Source organism: Neofelis nebulosa, chromosome 14 (genome assembly GCF_028018385.1).
Source record: "Neofelis nebulosa isolate mNeoNeb1 chromosome 14, mNeoNeb1.pri, whole genome shotgun sequence".
Classification (NCBI taxonomy): domain Eukaryota; kingdom Metazoa; phylum Chordata; class Mammalia; order Carnivora; family Felidae; genus Neofelis; species Neofelis nebulosa.
Window position 1 is genome coordinate 74742176 of NC_080795.1, and position 20958 is coordinate 74763133.

General features: G+C 50.7%; 2 protein-coding genes across 5 annotated transcripts in view; one reads left to right on the plus strand and one right to left on the minus strand.

The window, feature by feature from the left end:
- Positions 1-7153, plus strand: part of CCN4 (cellular communication network factor 4) — a 34057-nt gene extending 26904 nt beyond the window's left edge. Inside the window, exons 4-5 of the mRNA XM_058699139.1 lie at positions 1353-1546; positions 3058-7153. Of these exons, the coding sequence (XP_058555122.1) occupies positions 1353-1546; positions 3058-3357 (494 nt within the window). The 3' untranslated portion in view covers positions 3358-7153. The remainder of the gene's footprint in view (positions 1-1352; positions 1547-3057) is intronic.
- A 6665-nt stretch (positions 7154-13818) lies between these two features.
- The window catches only part of NDRG1 (N-myc downstream regulated 1), a 54462-nt gene continuing 47322 nt past the window's right edge, over positions 13819-20958 (minus strand). For all 4 annotated transcript variants that reach the window (XM_058699141.1, XM_058699144.1, XM_058699140.1 and 1 more), the window contains 2 exons: positions 17623-17674; positions 13819-14758 (listed from right to left, as the gene is read on the minus strand). In XM_058699141.1, coding sequence (XP_058555124.1) covers positions 14547-14758; positions 17623-17674 — 264 coding nt within the window. In that variant the 3' untranslated portion in view covers positions 13819-14546. The remainder of the gene's footprint in view (positions 14759-17622; positions 17675-20958) is intronic.

Below are 20958 nucleotides of genomic sequence, written 5' to 3' on the forward strand. Positions count from 1 at the left end.
GCAAATCCGTCCCTCCGCCTCCCTCCTCCGTGCTCCCACCCCCAGCTCATCCCAGCCCTCCTCTCCTCTGTCCTTAGTTGCCTCTTCTTGTTTCTTCTGCCTTTCAAAGCTCCCCTTCACTCATTCCTTCCTGCCTGCATCCATCCCCGTTCCCTGCACACCTGTTCACTTGGAGGGGCTGAGTGTCCGGCCCTGACCCCTCTCCATTTTTTTTTATCCCTCTTCTCCCCCCTCCTTCCCGTCCTCCCCACTGCAAACCAGCCTCCCTCCCCCGCCTTCCTTCTCTCCCCCTCCCCCGCTCCCCTGTCCTACCATCTGTCTTTCCTCCTCTCCCCTCTCTGCCCGGTCCTTTCTCTGTCTTCCTGCCTGTGGGCACGTGTGTTAGGGCGGGACTGGCTTCCTCTTTGAGGCTTCTCTTGTATATCTTGTTCCGTCTTTCTGTGGCACCTCTCTTTTGTCCTGCTGGCTTTTTCCTTGCCTCCCCCTCTAGCTTAGCCCATTTTTCCATTACTCAGAGAGTAAGTGAGCACTCACCATGTTCTAGATGCTGGGATGCACACATGGATAGAACCATCCAAGACTTGGTGTTTAGTTGACAGTCAAGAAGCCACGTAAGCTCGTGTTTACTGAGAGTCTACTAAGGGCCAGAGACAGCTTGTGGCTTTCATAGGTGCGGACCCATCTTTTCTGTCCACAGCCCTGGGAGAGAAATGCTAGTGTCAACCCCTCTTGCAAGTGGGGAGCCTGAGGCATGGAGGTGGGGTTAGCTTCTCGAAAGCTGCCCGACTGCTGAGTGGCCATGCTCATAGTTGAACCCAGGCAATTTGGCTCTGAAGCTTGTGTGTCTCTTTAACCACTGTGCCCTCAGCATCACCCAGATTAGCTATTAGGCTCTAGGGGATAGACACTCCCTCTGACTTTCTCCAAATAAACTTGATCGCTGCAGGGGCAGGGATAGCACCTTGCAGGTGCCTGATATGCACTCAGTAAACAGGCCCTTTCCTTGGCACACCAGCCTTGGAAGGCAGGTGTTCTGTTCCAACGAGGACACCGAGGCCCGGAGTGAGTTACCCGGAACCCTACAGCTTGGAGGTGGTCACGCAGGATTTGCACTCTGGTCCACCTGTCTCTAAAGATGATCTTTCTTCCAGAGAAGCAGAGGAGCCCAGAGCAGATCCTCCTCTCCCTGGGGAGGGGTTAGGAGTTCACTTGCCCTTTCAGGAGTGGGGGGAGATGGCCCACCTCTTTCCTCTTGAAGCTTCAGGGTCCCGGACCCTGTGGGCGCTGAGGGTGGGGCGGAGTGGCTGATGGCGTCTGGCGACTCAAAGGGAGTCCGGTCCCTATATCCACAGCGGCCACGGGTGAGGTGGAGCCGTGGCACAGGAATTGCATAGCCTACACGAGCCCCTGGAGCCCTTGTTCCACCAGCTGCGGCCTGGGGGTCTCCACTCGTATCTCCAACGTCAACACCCGGTGCTGGCCTGAGCAGGAAAGCCGCCTCTGCACCCTGCGGCCCTGCGACGTGGACATCCGTCCACACATCAAGGTGAGTCCACCCTCCAGGGCGGGGTAGGCATCTTACAAGCCCAGCTTAAAGCCTGGTGCCTGCACTTCCTCGAGGGGGCCGTTTGGAAAATGGGAAGAGTTAAGCCCCCTTCGGAAGAGTTGCATGGGATAGTGTGTATCAGCGGGCTTTCGGGCAACGGAAGCATTGCGGTGACCATATTCTCAGAGTCAGGGACACTCTGGAGAGAACTCAGAGGCCCTTGGAAGTGCTTTCCTGTGGAGATGCTCAGGGACCCTCACTGACTGCCACTCACCCTGTGGTCCTGTCCCAGCCCACACCCAAGTGCACGGACATGACAGTCACACTGGGCAGTAGGAGAGCTCTAAAGAGGGCTCAGGACAGCTGGAGTCAGGAGTCAAATGCCCATTTGCTGCTGACTGCCCATGACTGTGGCCAGTCTCTGCATCTCTGAGCCACAGGCTCCTCATCAGTAAGCCTGTCCCCCACCCCGACTCCATTATCTCTGTGCCAGCCAACTGGATCTTTCCACCTCCTCCTTCTCCTTTTTCTTCCCTTCCCTCTTCCGCCCCCTCTCTGATCAGTTACCTCTGCCACGCTGGCCTCCATATTCTTGGTGCCTGGTGCAGAGTAGGTACTCAGCAGATGTGGTTTAACTGAGAGCGTGAATGGAAGAGTTGTGAGCTGCAGGAAAGATGGGAACAAAGGCCCCAAGTTGGGTGAAGGCACCGTGCCTTTGAGGTAGAGGTGGGTCTACCATAAAGCCAACTCAAGTCCTTGCTGTTGCCTCTTGCTTCCCACCCAATTTTGGTTTTGTAATTATGAACCCAAGATGGCTCCTCGATCTGTATAAGCGTCAAGCCCTGCGTGGCCTGGGCCTGCTCCGCCCCCAGTTCTGGCGTGGTGCCGGCACATGGGAGAGCCATTCGTTCAATGAATTTAGTGAGTGCCTACTGGGTACGGGGTGCGGAATTAGATTGTAGAGTCACAGTAAGGGCCCTGCTCTCAAGTGGCCCACTGCCCAGTGGGGAGATAGAGCTAGTTTTCCAGAATACACTCTGGTTGAGCAAGCAAGCTGCATGAGGAGGATGTGTGTGTCTGTGGGGAGAGGAGGAAGAACAGGTTAGGGGAAAGGGCAGCTCCCCGATCATGGAACCCCGTGATGGTTCTAGCACTCAGCAGCTGGGACACTTGGTAGACCGAGGGAGCTACGCAGACATCCTGCGTTGGCAAAACGGTGAGAGAGTCCTGGGCGTGGGCAAGGCGGAAAGGTAGGAAAGAAGACCTTATAGGTTGCGAGGAGGAACCATGCATGCCAGGCAGGGCCCGGGGAGGCCTTCAGTCGCTTCTGCATAATATGTCTGGGTCTCGCCGTGTTTGGGGAGGTCCAACCTCGCTTGAAGATGCTGCAGACCTGAAAGAAAGGTGGAGGGTTCCTGCGTGGTGAGTGCGAAGGGAGAAATGAGGGTTTGGAGGGAGGACAGTGACTGTGCATCCTCTGAGCACCCCAACTGAAACCTCCTTTTCTGCAGGAAGGGAAGAAGTGTTTGGCCGTGTACCAGCCCGCGGCATCCATGAACTTCACCCTCGCCGGCTGCACCAGCACGCGTCCCTACCGGCCAAAGTACTGTGGGGTGTGCACAGACAGCAGGTGCTGCATACCCTACAAGTCCAAGACCATCGACGTCTCCTTCCAATGTCCCGACGGGCCTGGCTTCTCCCGCCAGGTCCTATGGATCAACGCTTGCTTCTGCAACCTGAGTTGTAGGAATCCCAACGATATCTTTGCCGACTTAGAATCCTACCCTGACTTCCCAGAAATTGCCAATTAGACGGGTACAAAACACGGGGCTCGGGCGTGGCCCAGTGTGTGCAAAGCAGCCAGCCCTCCGAGGCCCCCAGTTGAGCCTTCTTCGTCCACTTCCCGCTGACCTCTAACTATCCTGATCCAGACCGTCAGCCCCCTGTCTTGTTTCCAACCACCCGAACGACCCGTTCTGCTGCTGCTCGGGCCCAGACTCTGACTTCTCTCCTTGGCCGTGTTCTGCATACGCTCCAAACAAAGTGACTGTCTCCAGCTCTTCTGGACAAAACCCAAGCCTGTCCAAGTCACTGGAAGTCCTGCTGGATCTTACCGGAGTTCCAAGGAACAGAATCAGCTAGGCATTTCACATCGCTCCTTCCCTTTCTAGATGCCAAACCACAAGACTCTTTGGGTCCGTTCAGAAGCACAGATGGGATCTAGGACAATGGAACAGTCTATTATGTGGGTCCTGCCACGTGGACGCTGATAGACAGCTCTGACCGTAGCACACCCAAGTGTCTCTGATTCCGAAGATTTGGGCTAAGTCTCTCGTCATCCCTGCATGGTAAAGGGTCCACACTGGTTCGTTTTGGTCAGAAATGCAATTTGATGACTTTCATTCTTATTCACGGGAAAAGTCTCCAGTCAATACTCTAGGGTCAGAACAGGGTCGGCCAATTTTCAGAAGTGATGGACCCTGGCGTGAATCTGCTGCTGACCAGCAGGACACCAGGCAGCTGGCCAGCTCTTCTGGGCATCCAGACCCTCTCCCTGCTTCGGGGCTCCTGGGAGTTGGGGGAGCCCTTAGGATGGCCCCTCTGACCCCTGAGAGTGGCATCCCGGGACGTTGCTCTGCTCTTACGGGCCTTGGGAGACCCCGCTGAAGTCCGGGCCAGACCCGCCTAAAGTAACAGAGACAGCTACAGGCTGTATGTGGCTCAAACCACGAAGTGGATCCACTCTGCATCAGTCTGGGGCACAAGGACACCGCTCTTTCTGCTGCAGTGACCCTTCTCACAGACTTCGGGTCTGCTGACCCAAACCCCCAGTCCTGGTGTGAAGACAGGTTTACCAGTTGTCTAGAAACGGAAATATATTTAACAGGGACTAAATGTCAAAGTGAGTTGAAGCTTAAAAGGAACAGAAGGTTGTTATGAATGGAAATGAGACTATTATTTATCTTGTTAACAGAATATAAATATTTACTGTCACAATTCTTTTATTTACTACCTTCTGTTTGCCGGATATTGTTCCCAGGGCTCTGCATGCATCGGCTCGTGGGGAGACTTGGCAATCGTGTTGGCAAGGGCCTATTATTCTTTCTGTTCTTACAAATGTGAAATAGCAGCTCAGCAAGCTACGGAGCCTTGACCGAAGTCAGCCAGCGGGTACGTGGGGAAGTCAGGATTCAAATCCAAGTCGGATTGACTTTACGACCCGTGTCTCTGTCCTTACTTTTTTAGAGCTCCCAAGCGTGTCGAGCAGGAAAACATGTCAGAGTAACCGACTTCCTGCCCTTGTTTTTTCACTCGTTTTACTGCCTCTCTAGCTCCTTTCCCAAGAGAAGCGTATCTCGCTTTCAGGTAATGTAGGTGCCTGAGCATCCAAAAAAAAAAAAAAAAATACGGGATGGACAAAACTCCATGAATCGGTCCTCCCCTCCTTCAGATCAGGAGCCAGCTCTCATCATGAATTTAAGAGATGGTTTTGTTTATCCAATGCTTCGGATGAGAGATGTGCGGGTTATTCCTGAGGGAATTCGGTGTTGGTGGGCCAGGGGTTCTGAAATAGGAAAAAAGGACTGGAAATATGCCTTCCTGACCATGACCTCCCCCACGCCTGGTCCATACAAGGCATACAGTGGTCCTCAATATATATTTGTGGAATAAAAGACACCATGTATGTGTTCCTACTTTTACTCAGAGGCTCTCTTCTTCCAAAGGTACAGATCTTATCAGCCAACTTATTTAAAGTGCCCTAGGAAGGAGACACTGGATATTTAAACAAATGTCTTTTTTTGTTGAAAAAGACATTTTGTGTGAAGAGCATTTACCCCAAGAATTAGCTCTTCTCTAAGCCTGTGTGGATCTACGTTGGATTTTCTCAGAGTGAAATTACCTGAGGTCTACAAATCACAAGGACCGGATGACGGCTAACCGCGTTTGAAATTCAGCAGAAATCCAAGAGCTGGGTTCTTCCTGACTCTGCATCCCAGTTTGGAAACATGAGCATAGCTTCCAAGATCCTAGGAAACCTGGATGGAGGAATCCGGGAGTGCCCTGGGGCCGAGTGGGCTGGGGTAACTCCGGTTATGTTGGTTTTGAGAAATGGACGTGTCCTAGGCAGGCTCCCCTGGGAAAAGTCTCAGCTCCATGTTCTGAAGTCATGGGGAAGGAGATTTGGGACCAATGCAAGGAAAACCTTTCTAGCAGTCAGATGCGCTCGGCAGTGGTGTGACCGACCTCAATAAAAGTTAGGAATATTAGTCACAAAGAAAATATGCCCCTTTTTTGAAGGCCTCCTTGGTGCCACCCACTTTGCTTAAATTATCTTACTAACATTCATGACGTTTGGAAGGAAGCTTCTCGTCCCCGTTTCTATACACGGAAAGTTTGAGACTCAAAGAGGCTGAGAAATCAGCCAAAACAAATTGGAGCCCAAATTCCAGCTTATTCCCCTCGGCCTGGCTCCTGGGGAAGCCTCCAGGAAGAGCACGAATGACCCCCAGAAGAGCGTCTCATTGGCAAGGCCATCCAGTAGACAAGACAGATGGTGTCTCCAGTCCTTTGTTACTCCGTGTTCTGGGATAAGGGGAAGGTACACGAAGGATTTGTTAGCCTTTGGTGAAGAAATTCACGTTAGCGCCTCAAGTGAATTTCTCTGGTGTGCTTAGGTGGGGAGAGAGGAAACCTGTATTCTCAAACCACCACTTCTTGCTAAACCTTATTGTCAACACTTGGCGAGCACTTACTGAGTGCCAGGCCTGGGCTAGGTGCTTTCCTGCTGTATCTTTCTTAGTCCTCATAGCAAACCTATGAGACTTGGCGTTATAATCGTTTTCCGCTTCAGAGAGAAGACGCCGAGGCTCATAGATGTCACGTCCTCTGCTCAGTGTCTTACTAGCTAGGGAACCGCAGACCGGGATTGCCAACCAAGGTCAGTCTGACCCTTGAGCCATCTCTCCTGACCCCAAGCCCGGTGCGCATGCCCCCGAAATCAAAAGGTACCAAGAGGTGCTTTACTGACAACAGGGTTGTGTCCGGACAATGTTAATTTCAAGGTGATTCAGAGAGGGAGTCAAGCAAGTAGGTTTGAATGATACAGTTGTCTATAATCTCATTAACATTGTGCTGTGTGTACCTAGAGATCATGGGGAAGCAACGAAACCCCTGACTATTCTATTGAATTAAGTCACTGCTTTTTAAAGACTTATCTTGCTGTAAAGCAACTGCAATAATAAGCCTGCAGAGCTTGGGACTCACGAATGGTCAGAACGGTCAACTGTGTATCTGTGCGCATATACGTGTGTGTGTGTGTGTGTGTGTGTCTGTGTGTTTATATCTATTTTCAAACTGTGACTTCATATTTAAGTATTCCTACCGCCATTTTTGCAAGTGACTAAAAAACAAATGAAGGAATGTTTTGGAATTTCCCAACAGAGGAAAAAAAGAGCACTTGGGCGATCTGTCATGTTTTACAACATTCCTCATTTTTCTCATGATTTGTGTAACGTGGAACATGTTTGTTCGACGTGAAGGATTTTCGGTGCGCAAATTCCCCGTTTATGCTTTTGTCCTGGAGGCAATAAACCATCCGCGAAATGACTTACCAGATCTTCTTGTGCGTGCAGTTATCATGCGTCACGATGGAACATCGCGTTCATTCCACAGATGTGCAGATGGTGAAGACTAGGTCCCAGATATTTCACATACGGTCATGAAAATAGCTAGAAATTTGGAGACGGGCTTAGAAGTATGAATTCTGAAATTCACAAAAGACCAGCACTACAAGTATGTCCACGCTGGAAGGTAGCTCCGGAAACTTTACTGCTCACTCATTTATTCATTCATTCATTCACTCACTCACTCACTCACTCAATGCCTTTCTACATCTCCAGCTAGCACCTTGAGGGCAGGGACTATGATGGCATCCTCTGGGCCTTAGCACGGGGTGTGGCACAGGGCAGGGACCGGGGAAGCAGGGGTTGGAGAATCGGATGTACAGACATGGAGATTGCCAGCTGCCTTAGGAACCAGCGAGAGTAAAGAGGCGTGTGGGGGAGGTTGCACGGTAAAATGGAAACCGCTCTGGGGGCGCCCGGGTGGCTCAGTCGGTTGAGCGTTCGACTTCGGCTCGGGTCGTGATCTCACGGTTCGTGAGATCGAGCCCCACTCTGCTGACAGCTCGGAGTCTGGAGCCTGCTTCAGATTCTGTGTCTCTTTCTCTCTCTCTGTTCTTGCCCCCACTCGCACTCTGTCTGTCTCTCTCTCTCTCAAAACTAAATAAAGATTAAAAACTTAAAAAAAAAAAAAAAAGGAAACCGCTCTGACTTCGGGGGTTGAGTGGATCTTTGCACACTTCAGTCTTTCCTGGAATTCCTCACTTAATCCCTCTGCACCTCCGTCTCCTCAGCTCTGAGATGCAGAAAATGATGGGATGGGACCTGCCTTTGTGGCGGCGATGTTGTGATGTGGAAAATGCAAATGGCATTCGGGGTTCCAGGACCGAGCTTGGCGCATGGTAAGCACTTAACGAAACCAGGTATTATTGGCAGATTTTCAGTTTCTTCAGGAACAGGGGGATAACCAGCAAAACGACAGCAAAAATTGGAGTCAGGGTATGTGCCTGTATGCTTTTTACTTATTTAGATGGTTATTTCAGAGTAACAAATATAGAGAAAAGGTGTCACCAATGTTTGATTGAACGCTTTTTTATTTTAATCCTACGCTGCTTGATCCCCTAACTTTTCTTTTTATGCCTTCATTATGTGCTATAATTTGATTAAACACCCTGCTTTTTTAAAAAAAATTTTTAACGTTCATTTATTATTGAGACTCAGAGAGACACAGAGTGTGAGCAGGGGAGGGGCAGAGAGAGGGGGAGACACAGAATCCGAAGCAGGATCCAGGCCTCGAGCTGTCAGCACAGAGCCCGACGCGGGGCTCGAACTCACAAACCGTGAGATCATGACCTGAGCCGAAGTCGGCCGCTTAACCCACTGAGTCACCCAGGCGCCCCTAAACACCCTGCTTTTTTAAGGCAGGAAAGGTGCCATACTTTTCTGTCTCCCAAACCCGGGGCACTACATAGTACCTGCATAGCCACGTGAACAGATGTGCCTATGGCCGAGTACATGGGGTGAAAGACACGTTTGATGCCTTCTGGGGAAATCCCCCTCGTTCACCAACCCCGAAACACATCATGCTATTATAATAGGGAAAGAATCAATGCCAAGAAAAGGATAATGGCCACGTGAATCCTTTCCCAGAGCACTTCTGTCCTGACGCATACCTTTTTCAAAATTGGAAGTTAGATCATGGAGTCCTATAGATGCCCCAGATTAAGAGAAATGTGTAGATTAGGGGAGACATTTCTGATTATATCAGGTGGGTGAAATTTCACGAAATGGGATGGAGGGAAAACGGACAGAGCACTTTATTGTGAAGGTAAAAAAAAAAAAAAAAAAAAAAAAAAAAAAAAGCATGTGGCCGAGATCTCAGTGCTCTCGATCCCCTCCCTGATGAAATAAAAATGCAGAAGCATCCTACGTGTTCAGAAGTCTAAGGTACTGCTGCACCTGAGTTCCTTCCAAGTAGAGACCTGAGCCAAAATGACTCCCATCAAGAGGGAGAGGAAGCTGTTAAAAGCCGGCTTATTGATAGCCACGAGGAAGCATCAGCCTGCCAGCAGAGGACGAGACAGAAGAATTAAGAAGCAGAGAGAAGACACAGTGAAAGACAGGTCATCCAAGCCTGGGCGAGGCTATTTAACAGACAAATATCCCCACAAGCAATAAGAGCCTTAAGGTCATCTGTGTCCGGTCCAGGGAATGAACTGATGTTCTAGCATCCCAAGACGTCAATAGTGGCTGCATTAGTCATGTGCTCAGTGAACTGTTTTAAAAGGCAGCGAGGGATGTAGTTTATTTTAGAAATGACTGGACAAGCCATTTCGTCTCTCTGAGCCTCGGCTTTCGTAACGGTGAAGCAAAGATAACTCATCCTCACAGATAAAGGCTAAAAAGGGGAAACAACAATACTTGCTAAATACTGCTATCATTCGAGGAAGTGTTTGTCTGTTTAACAAAAGCCTCCTGTTTGGTGCCGGGCATCTGTGCTGGCCCGGGAGATGCCAAAGAAATGCTCATATCGGAGAAAAGGACACCTACGGGGATACACATGATAAATACCACACGGACTCCTGGGCCCGTGTCTGCAGGATGCCCTTGTCACACAGGGGCATTAAACAAATACTTCTCAGAGCAGGGATAAGGAAGGGTCTGTCCAGCAACAGTGAGTTTGGCTGTCAATGAATTTAACTGGGCGCAGCCCATGGCGATTTACAGGCCACAACGACGTCGGTTGCTTAGAACCCCTGAGGCAGTCATGTGGGGAGAGGGGGTTGGGAAGGACAAACCCAGTTATAGTGGATTGGACAGCAAGTGGATACCGAAATCAAGCTGAATCAATTCTATTCTTTCCCTTAGGAGACACAAAGACCTGATTCGTTCCGCATCTAAGAACCTGAAGGTCACAGCCTTTGGGTAAGAGCCACCATTTTATTGGGCTTTGGAGGCACAGAGAAATCTGATCTTGCAAAGAACGAAACTGATGTGCTCCCCAGGTCCCCTCCCTAATCTGGTCTCCAACCTCACAAGGCCAGGTTTCACTTTCCGCCTTGGGAATCCACGTGGGACAACGTTGAAAGACTTCCCTGCAGCCTATGAAGCCCAAGACAAGTACGTGACCAGATGGATCGGGGCTACATCGAGGGTCCGATCCAAGGACGGATAGTGAGGTTGTGTCTGAGAAGGGACAATGAACAGGGCGACAGTTGAAGCCCTCGGCCGTCCCCACAGATCCTGCACATGGGTCATCTCAGAGCACACTTGGTCTCCCAACTACTACCGAAACCCAAGGGTCTGGGGCTAGAAACCAAAACAAGTAGCTAGGAGGACAGAAATAGACCTCCCAGCTGGCGAAAAGCCTCCTGGGTATCCTATCTCTCGGTAGCTGCTGGTGCATGCAAACCCCTGTAACAGTTCACGCCCGCCCTGGAAGCCCGAGCCCCGAGGAGCTGAGCCCAGCGGGTCCAGCGGGGGTCTGTGCCATGCCCCCACTCCCCCAAGCTGATGTATGCACCTGCTGCTATGGAACTTGCTTCTCGGCTTTACCATCACCTGCCCTTTCTCTGTTCTGACTTCCGCACAGGACCTGACACAGAGAAGGTGCTTCTTGCCAATTGGAAAAAACTTCTCCTGCAGCTAGATAGAGCAGGAGGTCGCTCTAGCTCTTTACCCTGAGGTCGCCCGACCAGCAGTCCGGGGATAGAATTCAGGGGCCACGTACTAGGATGAGGGTCAAATGCATCTCTGTGTTCAGTCTAACTGTGGTTTAGCACACTCTTCCGTTTAAGCATAGGCAACGAACCCCAATATCACCGGTTGGCAGATATCTCAAGATATTCTTACGCTTATCACTACCTAGAAATTCTGTTGAGATCTGCCCCAATGCCACTATTCAACTTAATAAAGAAGCATAAGCTATTATGTCACACAGTGGTCACATTTGGGTAGTTACACATCACTCTAATGGAATCGTCATCTTACACGTATACAACTCTTACTGCCTCACTGCCTGCCAGCCTCCAAGGTCACCCGCCCCGGTCTACACTACAGGCTCCTCACAAAGGCACTCGTCTTCCATCCTCTGGCGTCCACACTGGCCCCTTGGCTGGGAATGCCTTCTTGCCCTTCTGCACTGTGCTAACTCCTTGCCATTCCAAATCAGTTTCTGAAATGACAGTGTATCCACCATAATGCAGACTTCAAGTTTTCAGTGAGTAGCACACTCTAAGAAACTCTTCCAGTGAAGAAAAGCCAATACCAGTAACAGCAAGATAGCTATTTAAAAGGGGAGGTGGACGGGGCGCCTGGGTGGCTCAGTTGGTTAAATGTCCGACTTCAGCTCAGGTCATGATCTCACAGCTTGTGAGCTCGAGCCCCACATCAAGCTCTGTGCTGACAGCTCGGAGCCTGGAGCCTGCTTCGGGTTCTGCGTCTCCCTCTGTCTTCACCCCCCCCCTTTCAAAAATAAACATTAAAAACATTTTAAAAAGGGGAGGTGGGCTTGAGCAGAGGCTGCGTTTAGTGACTTCCTTCCACAGGACGAGTGTGGGACAGTGGAAGAAGTAACAGGGCAGTGGAGAACCCTGGGAACCACAGCCTCGGCCAGGTGCTCAAGGTCAACCGCATCCGGGGTAACTCTTTCGTTGACCTGTCATGCTGATCGCCTGGCACTTTGCCTCTGTGGTCTTCGTTCCAAAAACCCACCCCCCCCCCCCTTGAGCCATGAGAAAAGTACCACAGAAACCTTAATCGAGGAACATTCTACAAAATGCCTGACGAGGGCTTCTCAAAAAGGTCATCAAAAGCCAGGAAAGTCTGAGACTCAGTTATAAGCCAGGGGAAGTTAAGGAGGCATGAGGACTGCATGTAATGTGGCATCCTGGATGGGATCCTGGGACGGAAGCTAGGGAAATTCCAGTAAAGTGTGGAGCTCTGCTCATAGCAATGTGCCAGTGTCGATTTCTTAGTTGTGGTCAATTACAATAAAGGAAGATATTACGAATCGGGAAACTGGGTGTCTATGGGAACTCGGCGCTAGGTTTGCAATTGTTCTGTAAATTTGAAACCAAGCCTAAAAAGCCCAAATAAAAATGGGAGGTTATACTAAAACCTGTTGTGTTTACTTTTTTTTTTAACTTTTTAATTTTTCAGTGCAGTGGAAACACACATTATAGCAATTGTCACTGGCGGTGAGAAGGGAGTGGTCTTACCACATGCTTTCCTGTAATAAAAATAAAACGTAAAAAAAAAAAAAATTTTTTTTTCCCTTCTAAATATAGCCTGAAAAGCTTTAACCCTTTGTCACGGTGCTGGCCCAAGGTACTGAGCCCCTGAAATGGGGCTGGTCTGAATTGAGAGATGCTATGGTGTGAAATACTCACTGTTTTCTTAGTATAAAGATGCTGAAATACCTTATTAGCTGTTATATGGATTCTATGTTGGACTGGTAATATTTTGGATATGCTGGGGTTAAGTGAAATATATTATTAAAATTAATTTCATTTGTTTCTTCCTTTTAGAATGTGGTTATTGGAAAATTTACACTTAACATCTGCAGCTTGCTTCATATTCTTATGGGACAGCAATGCTCCAAGACAGGTGTCAGGAGGTCCCAGGTAAGGAAGGACCCCTCCCTATACGGTGGGGCTACACACACACACACACACACACACACGATCTCTCAGAGGAAAAAGACACAAGCCACTGCAAAGTTACAAATTTATTGGTCTGGAAATAAATACAAATATCTCATTAAGAAACTCCTCTGGAAAGCCTTGTACACAACATTTTTTCCTGTCTGGATTCAGCCACTCCTGCCCTGACCCCTGACCTTTCTGCACAGGTCAGGGGAAGCCTCCCAGGTGGCAGGTGCGGTAAACTGAGTCACTGCCCCTCAAGCAACCTGGAAGCCTTGAATACTTCCCTCTACCAGCTCTAGGGTCCCAGAAAGCACCAGGCCCCGGCGGCTGATTCGCAACCATCCATCCACTCTGATCAAACTTCCTATAAGAAATGGTTAGCCAAATGAAATCAAAAGGCAGTAGTATAGGAATTTGACAGCTATGCTCACGTTGCCCAAAAATGTCAGTGGTGCCGCCCCATTCAGCGAAAGGTTAGAGGGGCAGGGAAGAGGGGACGGCAGGAGAGGGAAGGAAATCCCATGGAACTTTCCAGAATCCTTACATCTTCTCAGCCACCACTCTCTGTGTGAATCCCCACCCCCTACAAGAGCAGAACAGTTCTACCCGCAGATCCAGTGACGTTACCAGGTCAGAAACACTCAGCCGTCAAGTTCAGACTCAACCCCAGTTGTCAAAGATCGGAAACTGGATTTAACTCAATCACACAAGATTCCCGGGAACCAGGGTGGGATCGACTGCAATCACAATTGTACTGGTCCCAAACAGCCCCCCCCCCACTCCCCTGCCCCTGCTCTCCCCTCCCACCCCCCCACCCCCCCCACCCCCCAATGCATGGAGACTCATCACGTCCAGGTACAGCTGTTTGGAATGTTTCCCTCCATTTCAAAGAAAGCAAGTGCAAACCTAAATGATCTTCCCCACAAACAACATGATCACTCACTCATGAACTTGGGGTAGGAAGCTGGGGCTGTGGAGGAGGCAAGACAGCCGAGCCAAAGACTTGAATTCACGATACCAATGTTTGCCAAGACTGTTTCTCTGGGAAAGCCCGGAGATTTTGTCGCCCGCTTTCACCACCCATTGAAAGGATGCCAGAAAAGCAGGCTTGTGTGTTTCGGCATTAAAAAGTAGATATATACACGAACTTGAGAAACCTACTTCTTCACGTTTCACTGCGTAGATTTGTTTTTCCAAGCGTTCTAGCCTCCACAGAAAGTCCACCTCTTTCCCGCTTCCTGTTTTGCTGAGTTAAAAGAGCTCCCCACCATCCGCGGCTCTCCCCCTACCCAAATCAGAACGGGGTTTTGTTTCCAGAAACTGGGTCAGTTGTTCTTTAGTTGGAGAGGAAACAGGAAGTAAAGGGGCTGGGCTTCCGACAAAATGCCCGTTAGAACCAGCCTAGGCCTGGATTTAGGAAGCGTCTAGGGCGGTGCGTCTTGTTTTTGGCAGTTTGGCGTCTCTGAGGGAGGGTAAGAGGGTGGCCGCCAGGCCACCCGCCAATGAGCACAGGACACTGAGATGCTTCTTTTCCTTTGGTCTGCCCGCCCTGCCCTGATGGGAGAGGCGCCCTCGACAAACCCGGTCTAACTTTGTCCCCCCAGAGCTGTCTTACACCATAAGCTTTGGGTTAATACGAGTTACGTGTGGTGTGGCAGGCAGGGCGGGAAGGGCTGGAGGAAGGGCGGTTGCGTGAGCCCAGAGTCCGGGGACGGCCACGGCGCAGGCCGCCTAGCAGGACACCTCCATGGACTTGGGCCCGGCGTTGTTGCCGGTGGCCCCGGAGTTGGGGGTGATGTCCAGGCGAGCACCCTCGCTGGTGTGGGAGCGGCTGCGGGTGCCCTCGCTGGTGTGGGAGCGGCTGCGGGCGCCCTCCAGGGACGTGACGCTGGAGCCGGAGGCCGTGCGGGAGCGCATCAGGCGGGTCATGCTGGCCGAGGGCACTGGGGAGAGAGGGGTGGGGGGCACCGGGTTAGGGAGGGGAGAACCTCAGAGGCACCTGCCCGTCGGCAACGGTGCCTCCTCGTGCCTGACCTGTCCATCCTTGGGGCGATCCGGCCACCAGGCTCTCTGTCCTCCCTGTATCCGCTCACAGAGGTGGACAAGTGAGGCTCTGATGGGGTAAGGACCGGCGGCCACACGGTGGCTTGAACCTACAGGTGGGTCTGAATCCCAAATCTGCCGCTTGTTTCACAGCTGTGTGACTCTGGAAGAGTCCGGCTCGGAGCCCTCCGTCACCATCAGTAACATGGGAATGCCAATCCCCTGGCAGCAAAACCCACGTGTGTGCCCGTGTACCACAACCCCCTACCACCCACAACCTCTGGAGTGGGGAAGATCGTCCAGGCCGGCTGGGCTGATACCCATCCGCCACAGGTGGGGGAACCGCGGCCACACAGCAAGTCTGCGGCCCAGCCATCACCTGCCATCTCTTCCAGAGAAGCCTGTGAGCTTCCAGGAACAATCAATGGCAACGTCCACTCTTCGGGACTGAAAATGCCCTTGCACGTAGCAGGTGGCTGAGAAAGTGAAAGGAAGTACAGGACTGAACCCTGCCCCTCCCCCTCCCCCCCAGTCATATCGACCAGAATCTTAGAATGGAGATAGGGTCCTTGCCAATAGGACAAGTTGAGGCCATACCGGATTAGGGTGAGCTCTAATGCAATGGCTGGTTCCTCAGAAGAGGAGACAGAACAGCCCTGCAAAATGCACGCGTGCGTGCACACACACACACACACAGAAGGCCACGTGACCACAGAGCAGAGATGGGAGTAATGTGGCTACAAGCCAGGGAACACCAGAGACTTCCAGCTCCCACCAGAAGCTGAGATGAGGCAAGGAAAGAGACTTCTAGAACCTCTGAGGGGAGTATGACCCTGCATCTCTCTTGATTTTGGACCTCTGGCTTCCTAGAACCCTAGCAGTATGAGAGAATAAGTTTCTGCTTTTTAAAGCCATCCAGGGTGTGAGGAGCTCTCAGGGAAGCTACAGGAAGCTAGCACATCACCCAAATAAAGCATCACTGCGAAGGCCACGCTGAACAACAGACATTGCCATCTGAGGTGGCACATTATTCGCCCCATGGGCGTGGGAGTTGGCTTTCTGGGACACATACCCACAAAGAGAATTCGTCTTTGCTGTACTGAATTCCCTTCTCAAAGAGCTAGTGTTTAAATCCAGAGAGAAGTGAGATCATTCTCACCTCTGCCACTCACCTACTCCTCAACCCCAAATCTGAGAGGTTGACCGACCTTGGCGGGGCTCTGGCGACTACAGAACGGTGTCATGGGGGCAAAGAGCTAGCCAGGCCTGGCCCAGCTTGAACAGGCAGGCACTCGAGTAGACGACGACGCGCTTTTTCTGTGGCTGACGCCTCTGGGACTAAATGCCTTCCTGCCGTCTTCCCCTGTAACCTGCCGGATGCTTCAGCTTTCTGGAAATAGAAGCTGGTGTGTGTGTGTGTGTGTGTGTGTGTGTGTGTGTGTGTGTCGGATGGAACAAAACCTGCCTTTCACTTCCTTTCTCCCCAGAATACACTTTCAAGGCAGAAATCCAAACCCAGGGCAGGCCCAAGACAAACGAATCATGACACACGCCCTGCCAGGTAAATGAAGCCTGCCCGACGGCATCCTCCAGGCACCGTCTCTGCCCGCGCACTTTCCTGTGGGGAAAGCGGATCAAAAGGCAGGAGACCCACAGGCAGATGTTTTCTGTTGGGATAGGGCACCTCGGGACACAGACTCTGCCCGAAGTATATAAATCAGGCTCAGCAGCTCTTGGCCTCTCTAGAAACTAAACATGGCTGAGGCCAATCTTAAGACTGTGGTCAGTTTACCAAACACGTCATTACTATTTTAAATGAACAAATAGTTTCAGTCTCGGCGGGGGGGGGGGGGGGGACCCAGAAGAGATTAGACATTCAGACTTCCTAGTTAAGATGAGCACATAAATTATAATTCTACACAGTAGGCAGAAAGAGTCAAAAGGACCCCATCATGGCTCACACGTCAACGGGCACCCCCTGTGGCTGGAACCCAGCTGCTTGAACTCGGCATTGCCTGTTCTGGTCACGGGACTGCATTTATGAACAAGGGCTGTAGGTGTCCAACAAACTATAGTCATCAAGTGAGAAACCACAAGGTCTTGAATTATGCTCGTATTTATCCTTCAATTCCCTAATCTAATGGGTTAGCAAAGACACACGGTCTTGAGCAGAAGTGACTTTCTCACCTGCCGGCACAGAAGCTTTACAGTTTTCAAAGAACTTTCAGAGATCCCCACTCTGCTCCTTGCTTCAGGTCTCAAAGCCTAGGGCCATCACTTGTGAAACGAGAGAAGGGTATTCTCGTAGGATGGTCACGATGATGAAACGAGAAAAAATGAAGGATGTACTAACGCTCTTTCATCACCAGCATCAACACCATCATCATCACCTACGACTGGAAGGCTCTTAAGAAAGCATGTAGGCAACAGGTAAAAGGTTTTCATGGCTTCGCTCTTGTCTTCCTGGTGCTTAACGAGCTAGTCCTCAGCTAAATCTACAGAAAATTCCCTGCTGTAAAACAACTTTTGCTCATCAGTGGAGACAGAAGAAGCCCCTGTGGTATAAAGGAGACACTAGAATTTCTACGCTGCCCTCCGTCCTCCACACACCTAAATATTTCTTCTCCTGACCTTCCCAGTTTGCAAAAAGCTGAAGGTGGCCAAGGTGACACAGAGTACTCATCCAAACCCGGTTCGGGTCATCATATTTTCAATTCCCACACCTGCCCTCCACCTACCACCTGCTTGGAAATGCCACACTTACTGTATCCCATGCCCTGCACGAAGTACTTGAAGGCCTCCGCAAGCTTCGCCGGCTGCAAGAGACAAAAAGAGAGAGAGTGCGGTCAGTCGCCGGAGGTCCAGACCACGAATGGCCTCGTGGAGCTGTGTCTGTGGTCACCTTCGCTGAAGAGCTTGACCCGAGGGAGAAGGCCACCACATGTTGTTAGAACAACACACAAAAGGAAAGGAAAGGCGATGAGATACTACGGGGACCAAAGTCAGCTTTGGCTGGGGAGAAAAATTTCAAATTCACTTCGTAGCTGGGGTGGGGGTGGGGGTTGATCAGGTTATATGACCTCGCCTGTGAAACAAGAACAGAGAGCCACGCTTTCTTCTGAGAGGTTCTATAAAGAAGACTACACTGATAAGCTGATGTGTCTAACTCAGCCTCTAGAATGTAAGGGCACCAACATCATGTGCCACCCGCGGTGCTGAGGGCATTTGTGGCACCACCTCATTTTCCCCTGACAACAACTATACGAGGTCGGTGCCGTTTTCACATAGATTTCATTGCCAACAGTCATGGAGGCAAATAATCCATCCAAGGTCCTGCCATTAGTTAGCGGTGGGTGGGTCCTACGGATTAATCCAGGGCTTTCTAAACTCTGTGTTCTCAAGGCAGTTCCTTCTCAGCCTCAAGAGCAGGCTGGATGGCTGGAGAGATGGAAGGAAGAAACGATGGTGAATAACTAAAAGGGAAGTAAGATTGACGGATATAAGTAAGGAGGATCGACAGATGGATGAAAAGAAAGGATGGACAGACGGAAGACCAGAAAAAAATGGAAGAAGGAAGGATGGATGGATGGAGAGATGGATGGATAGTCGGGCCAACCAGTTAACCAAATCAGTGGGGCTACTGTGAGTGAAATGAGTTGGGAATGCCAAGAACACACCCGGTTCTACCAAATACTCCCCCAAATTTAATTTAATCCGAACTGGGGGGGTGAATGCTCCCAAGTAAAGGCCATATTCACAGTCTGAATTAACTACAACTCTCAAATGCAATGCCCTGGGTCTATTCTCCTCTTACTCCTCCTATCCCGTGAAGAAGTCATCAGCAGAGGCAGTGCTCCCGCCCGCCTCCACCAACTCCTGCCACTATTCTACCAAGAGCCACATGTCATTTAAAAGAGAGACTGGGCTCAAGATGTTCTCTGGGGTTTGTGTGACAATGGTAAGCAAGTGACAAGAGGTACAAGTCGGGGCTGCAGGCAGCCAGGGACTTCCGTGCCAGCATGGCGGCAGAAACAATCTTTCCCCTTTCGTGACACTGCAATAAATACTTGCTCTTCTCATCCCTAAGGACTGTTCCCCTTTCAAATGGAATGAAGGATGGGAACGGCCTCTGTAAACTCGCACCCAACTCGTAAGGGCAGAAAGGGGAGGGATTACACGGTAAACGGTCCTCCTTGAACTGGTCTCCTGGAAGCCTGGGCTGGTTCAGCTGTTGCCACACATTCATAATGTGCTTTAACTACGGTTAGGGTTGGATCTGTTCTCATTTCACACAGAGAAAGGAAGAAGGGAAGGCGGGTGGAGGGAGAGGGAGAGGGAGGGAGGTCAAATGGAAGGAAAACTGGCCCCTCTCTCCCTAGCCCGTCCTGGAGTTGTGCCGTCTCAGCAGGAATCTCGGGGGCAGGCTGCATGGATAAAGCTTCCACCGCTAATGTGCGGGTATTAACTCACACTTATGTCTAAGCAGGGCTCTGCTGGGAGCCCATCTGTTCCCTCTGATGGCTGGGACACCCCATCCTTCTCTGGCTTCTCCCAGCTGTCAGGCATAACACAACAGCAGATAAAACACCGAAAGGATTTTGTCCTTTTCTAGTGGCAGCAGAGGGGAACACGACGGAGAGCATAACCGAGCCACCAACGGCCACTTGTGCCTCTACCTCTGTACAGAGTTCTGGAGGGAGGGGCTTGCAGTGAGAGAAGGTCTAGAGCAATGAGTCAAGATCCAGGATCCACCTGATGCAGAAATCGACTTCTCGGGGATCTCTTCTTCCGATCCCCAGTGAAACACTTCACTACCCCCAAAGAGAAGACTGTTTTCTGTTGGGACAGCTCCGGGGGCAGCCAGATGAACCTCTCAGCCATCGCCGGCTCACTGGGGGACTCAGAGCCGAGACTCTCCCTTTTCCACCAGACAATCCTTGAAACTGGTGGGGCCACATGAAATTAATCAGAGAACTGATCTCTGTAGCACCGCAGGGATCTCTGAAGCACCAGAAATAACTTATACATGTCCGGCAATAGGGCGTCAGGAAAAATCAATTACAGTGTATCTGTGCAGCGGCATTTTGTCCTGTCATTAAAAACATTACACAGAGGGGCGCCTGGGCGGCTCAGCTGGTTAAGCATCTGACTCGTGATTTTGGCTCAGGTCACGATCTCGCGGTTTGTGGCTTCGAGCCCCACGTTAGGTTCTGCACCGACAGCACAGAGCCTGATTGGGATTCTCTCTCCCCCTCTCTCTCTCTGCCCCTCTCCCACTCGTACTCTCTCTCTCTCAAAATAAATACATAAACTTAAAAAAAAAATACAGAGCGTTTTTTAACGAAAGGAGGAGGGCTCTGAGATAGCAAGTTACGTGGACAGATGAAAAATATACACGCAAAATGATCCGCATTTTGCTTAAAGTAAGGAAAAAAAATGTATGCAACTATAAAAGGAGATTAGAAGCGAGTAAAGCTTGTTTGTAAATTATTCTCTTATTCACCCACATTTTCGCATTTTTATAGATGGGCGTGGATTATTTTGTACCTAGACGATGAGAGGTAATATATGCCTGGGGTTAAAAACAAAAACAAAACAAAACAAAACAAAACACTCCTCAAATATTTATGTCAGGTCCTGGTCCATTACTGAGGAGGGCACACGGCCCTTCTCCCCTCTGTGAATCTAAGTTTGGTTTGGTCGATCTCCCCAACCTGGGTTCGCTGTCCGGACAACAGGCTCATGGATAAGAAGCCCCTCGCCAGGCACACAGGGGTCCGACCTGGATCACCCGCTGGGGAGACCCACTGGGAGGAAAAGTTAGCCTGATGTGGACTTACGCCTCTGATGCTCTGTGCCCTCAGTCTCGTCCCCCCCAGCACCCTGGCAGGTGAGACAAACCCCAGGCGCGTGCCCACGGCGGCAAAGGAGGCTCCCCAGGGAGCTCAGCAGGGCAGGGGCAAAGGGTACATACAGCTAGAGGAAGAGCCAGATTCGACTGCCGCCGGATTACAGAAGCTCTGAAGCCCTTTGAGGATGGCAGGAAGAAAGGGAAGACAGAAAAGGCATCATTCCATCCTCTTCCACAGATGGGTGGAAA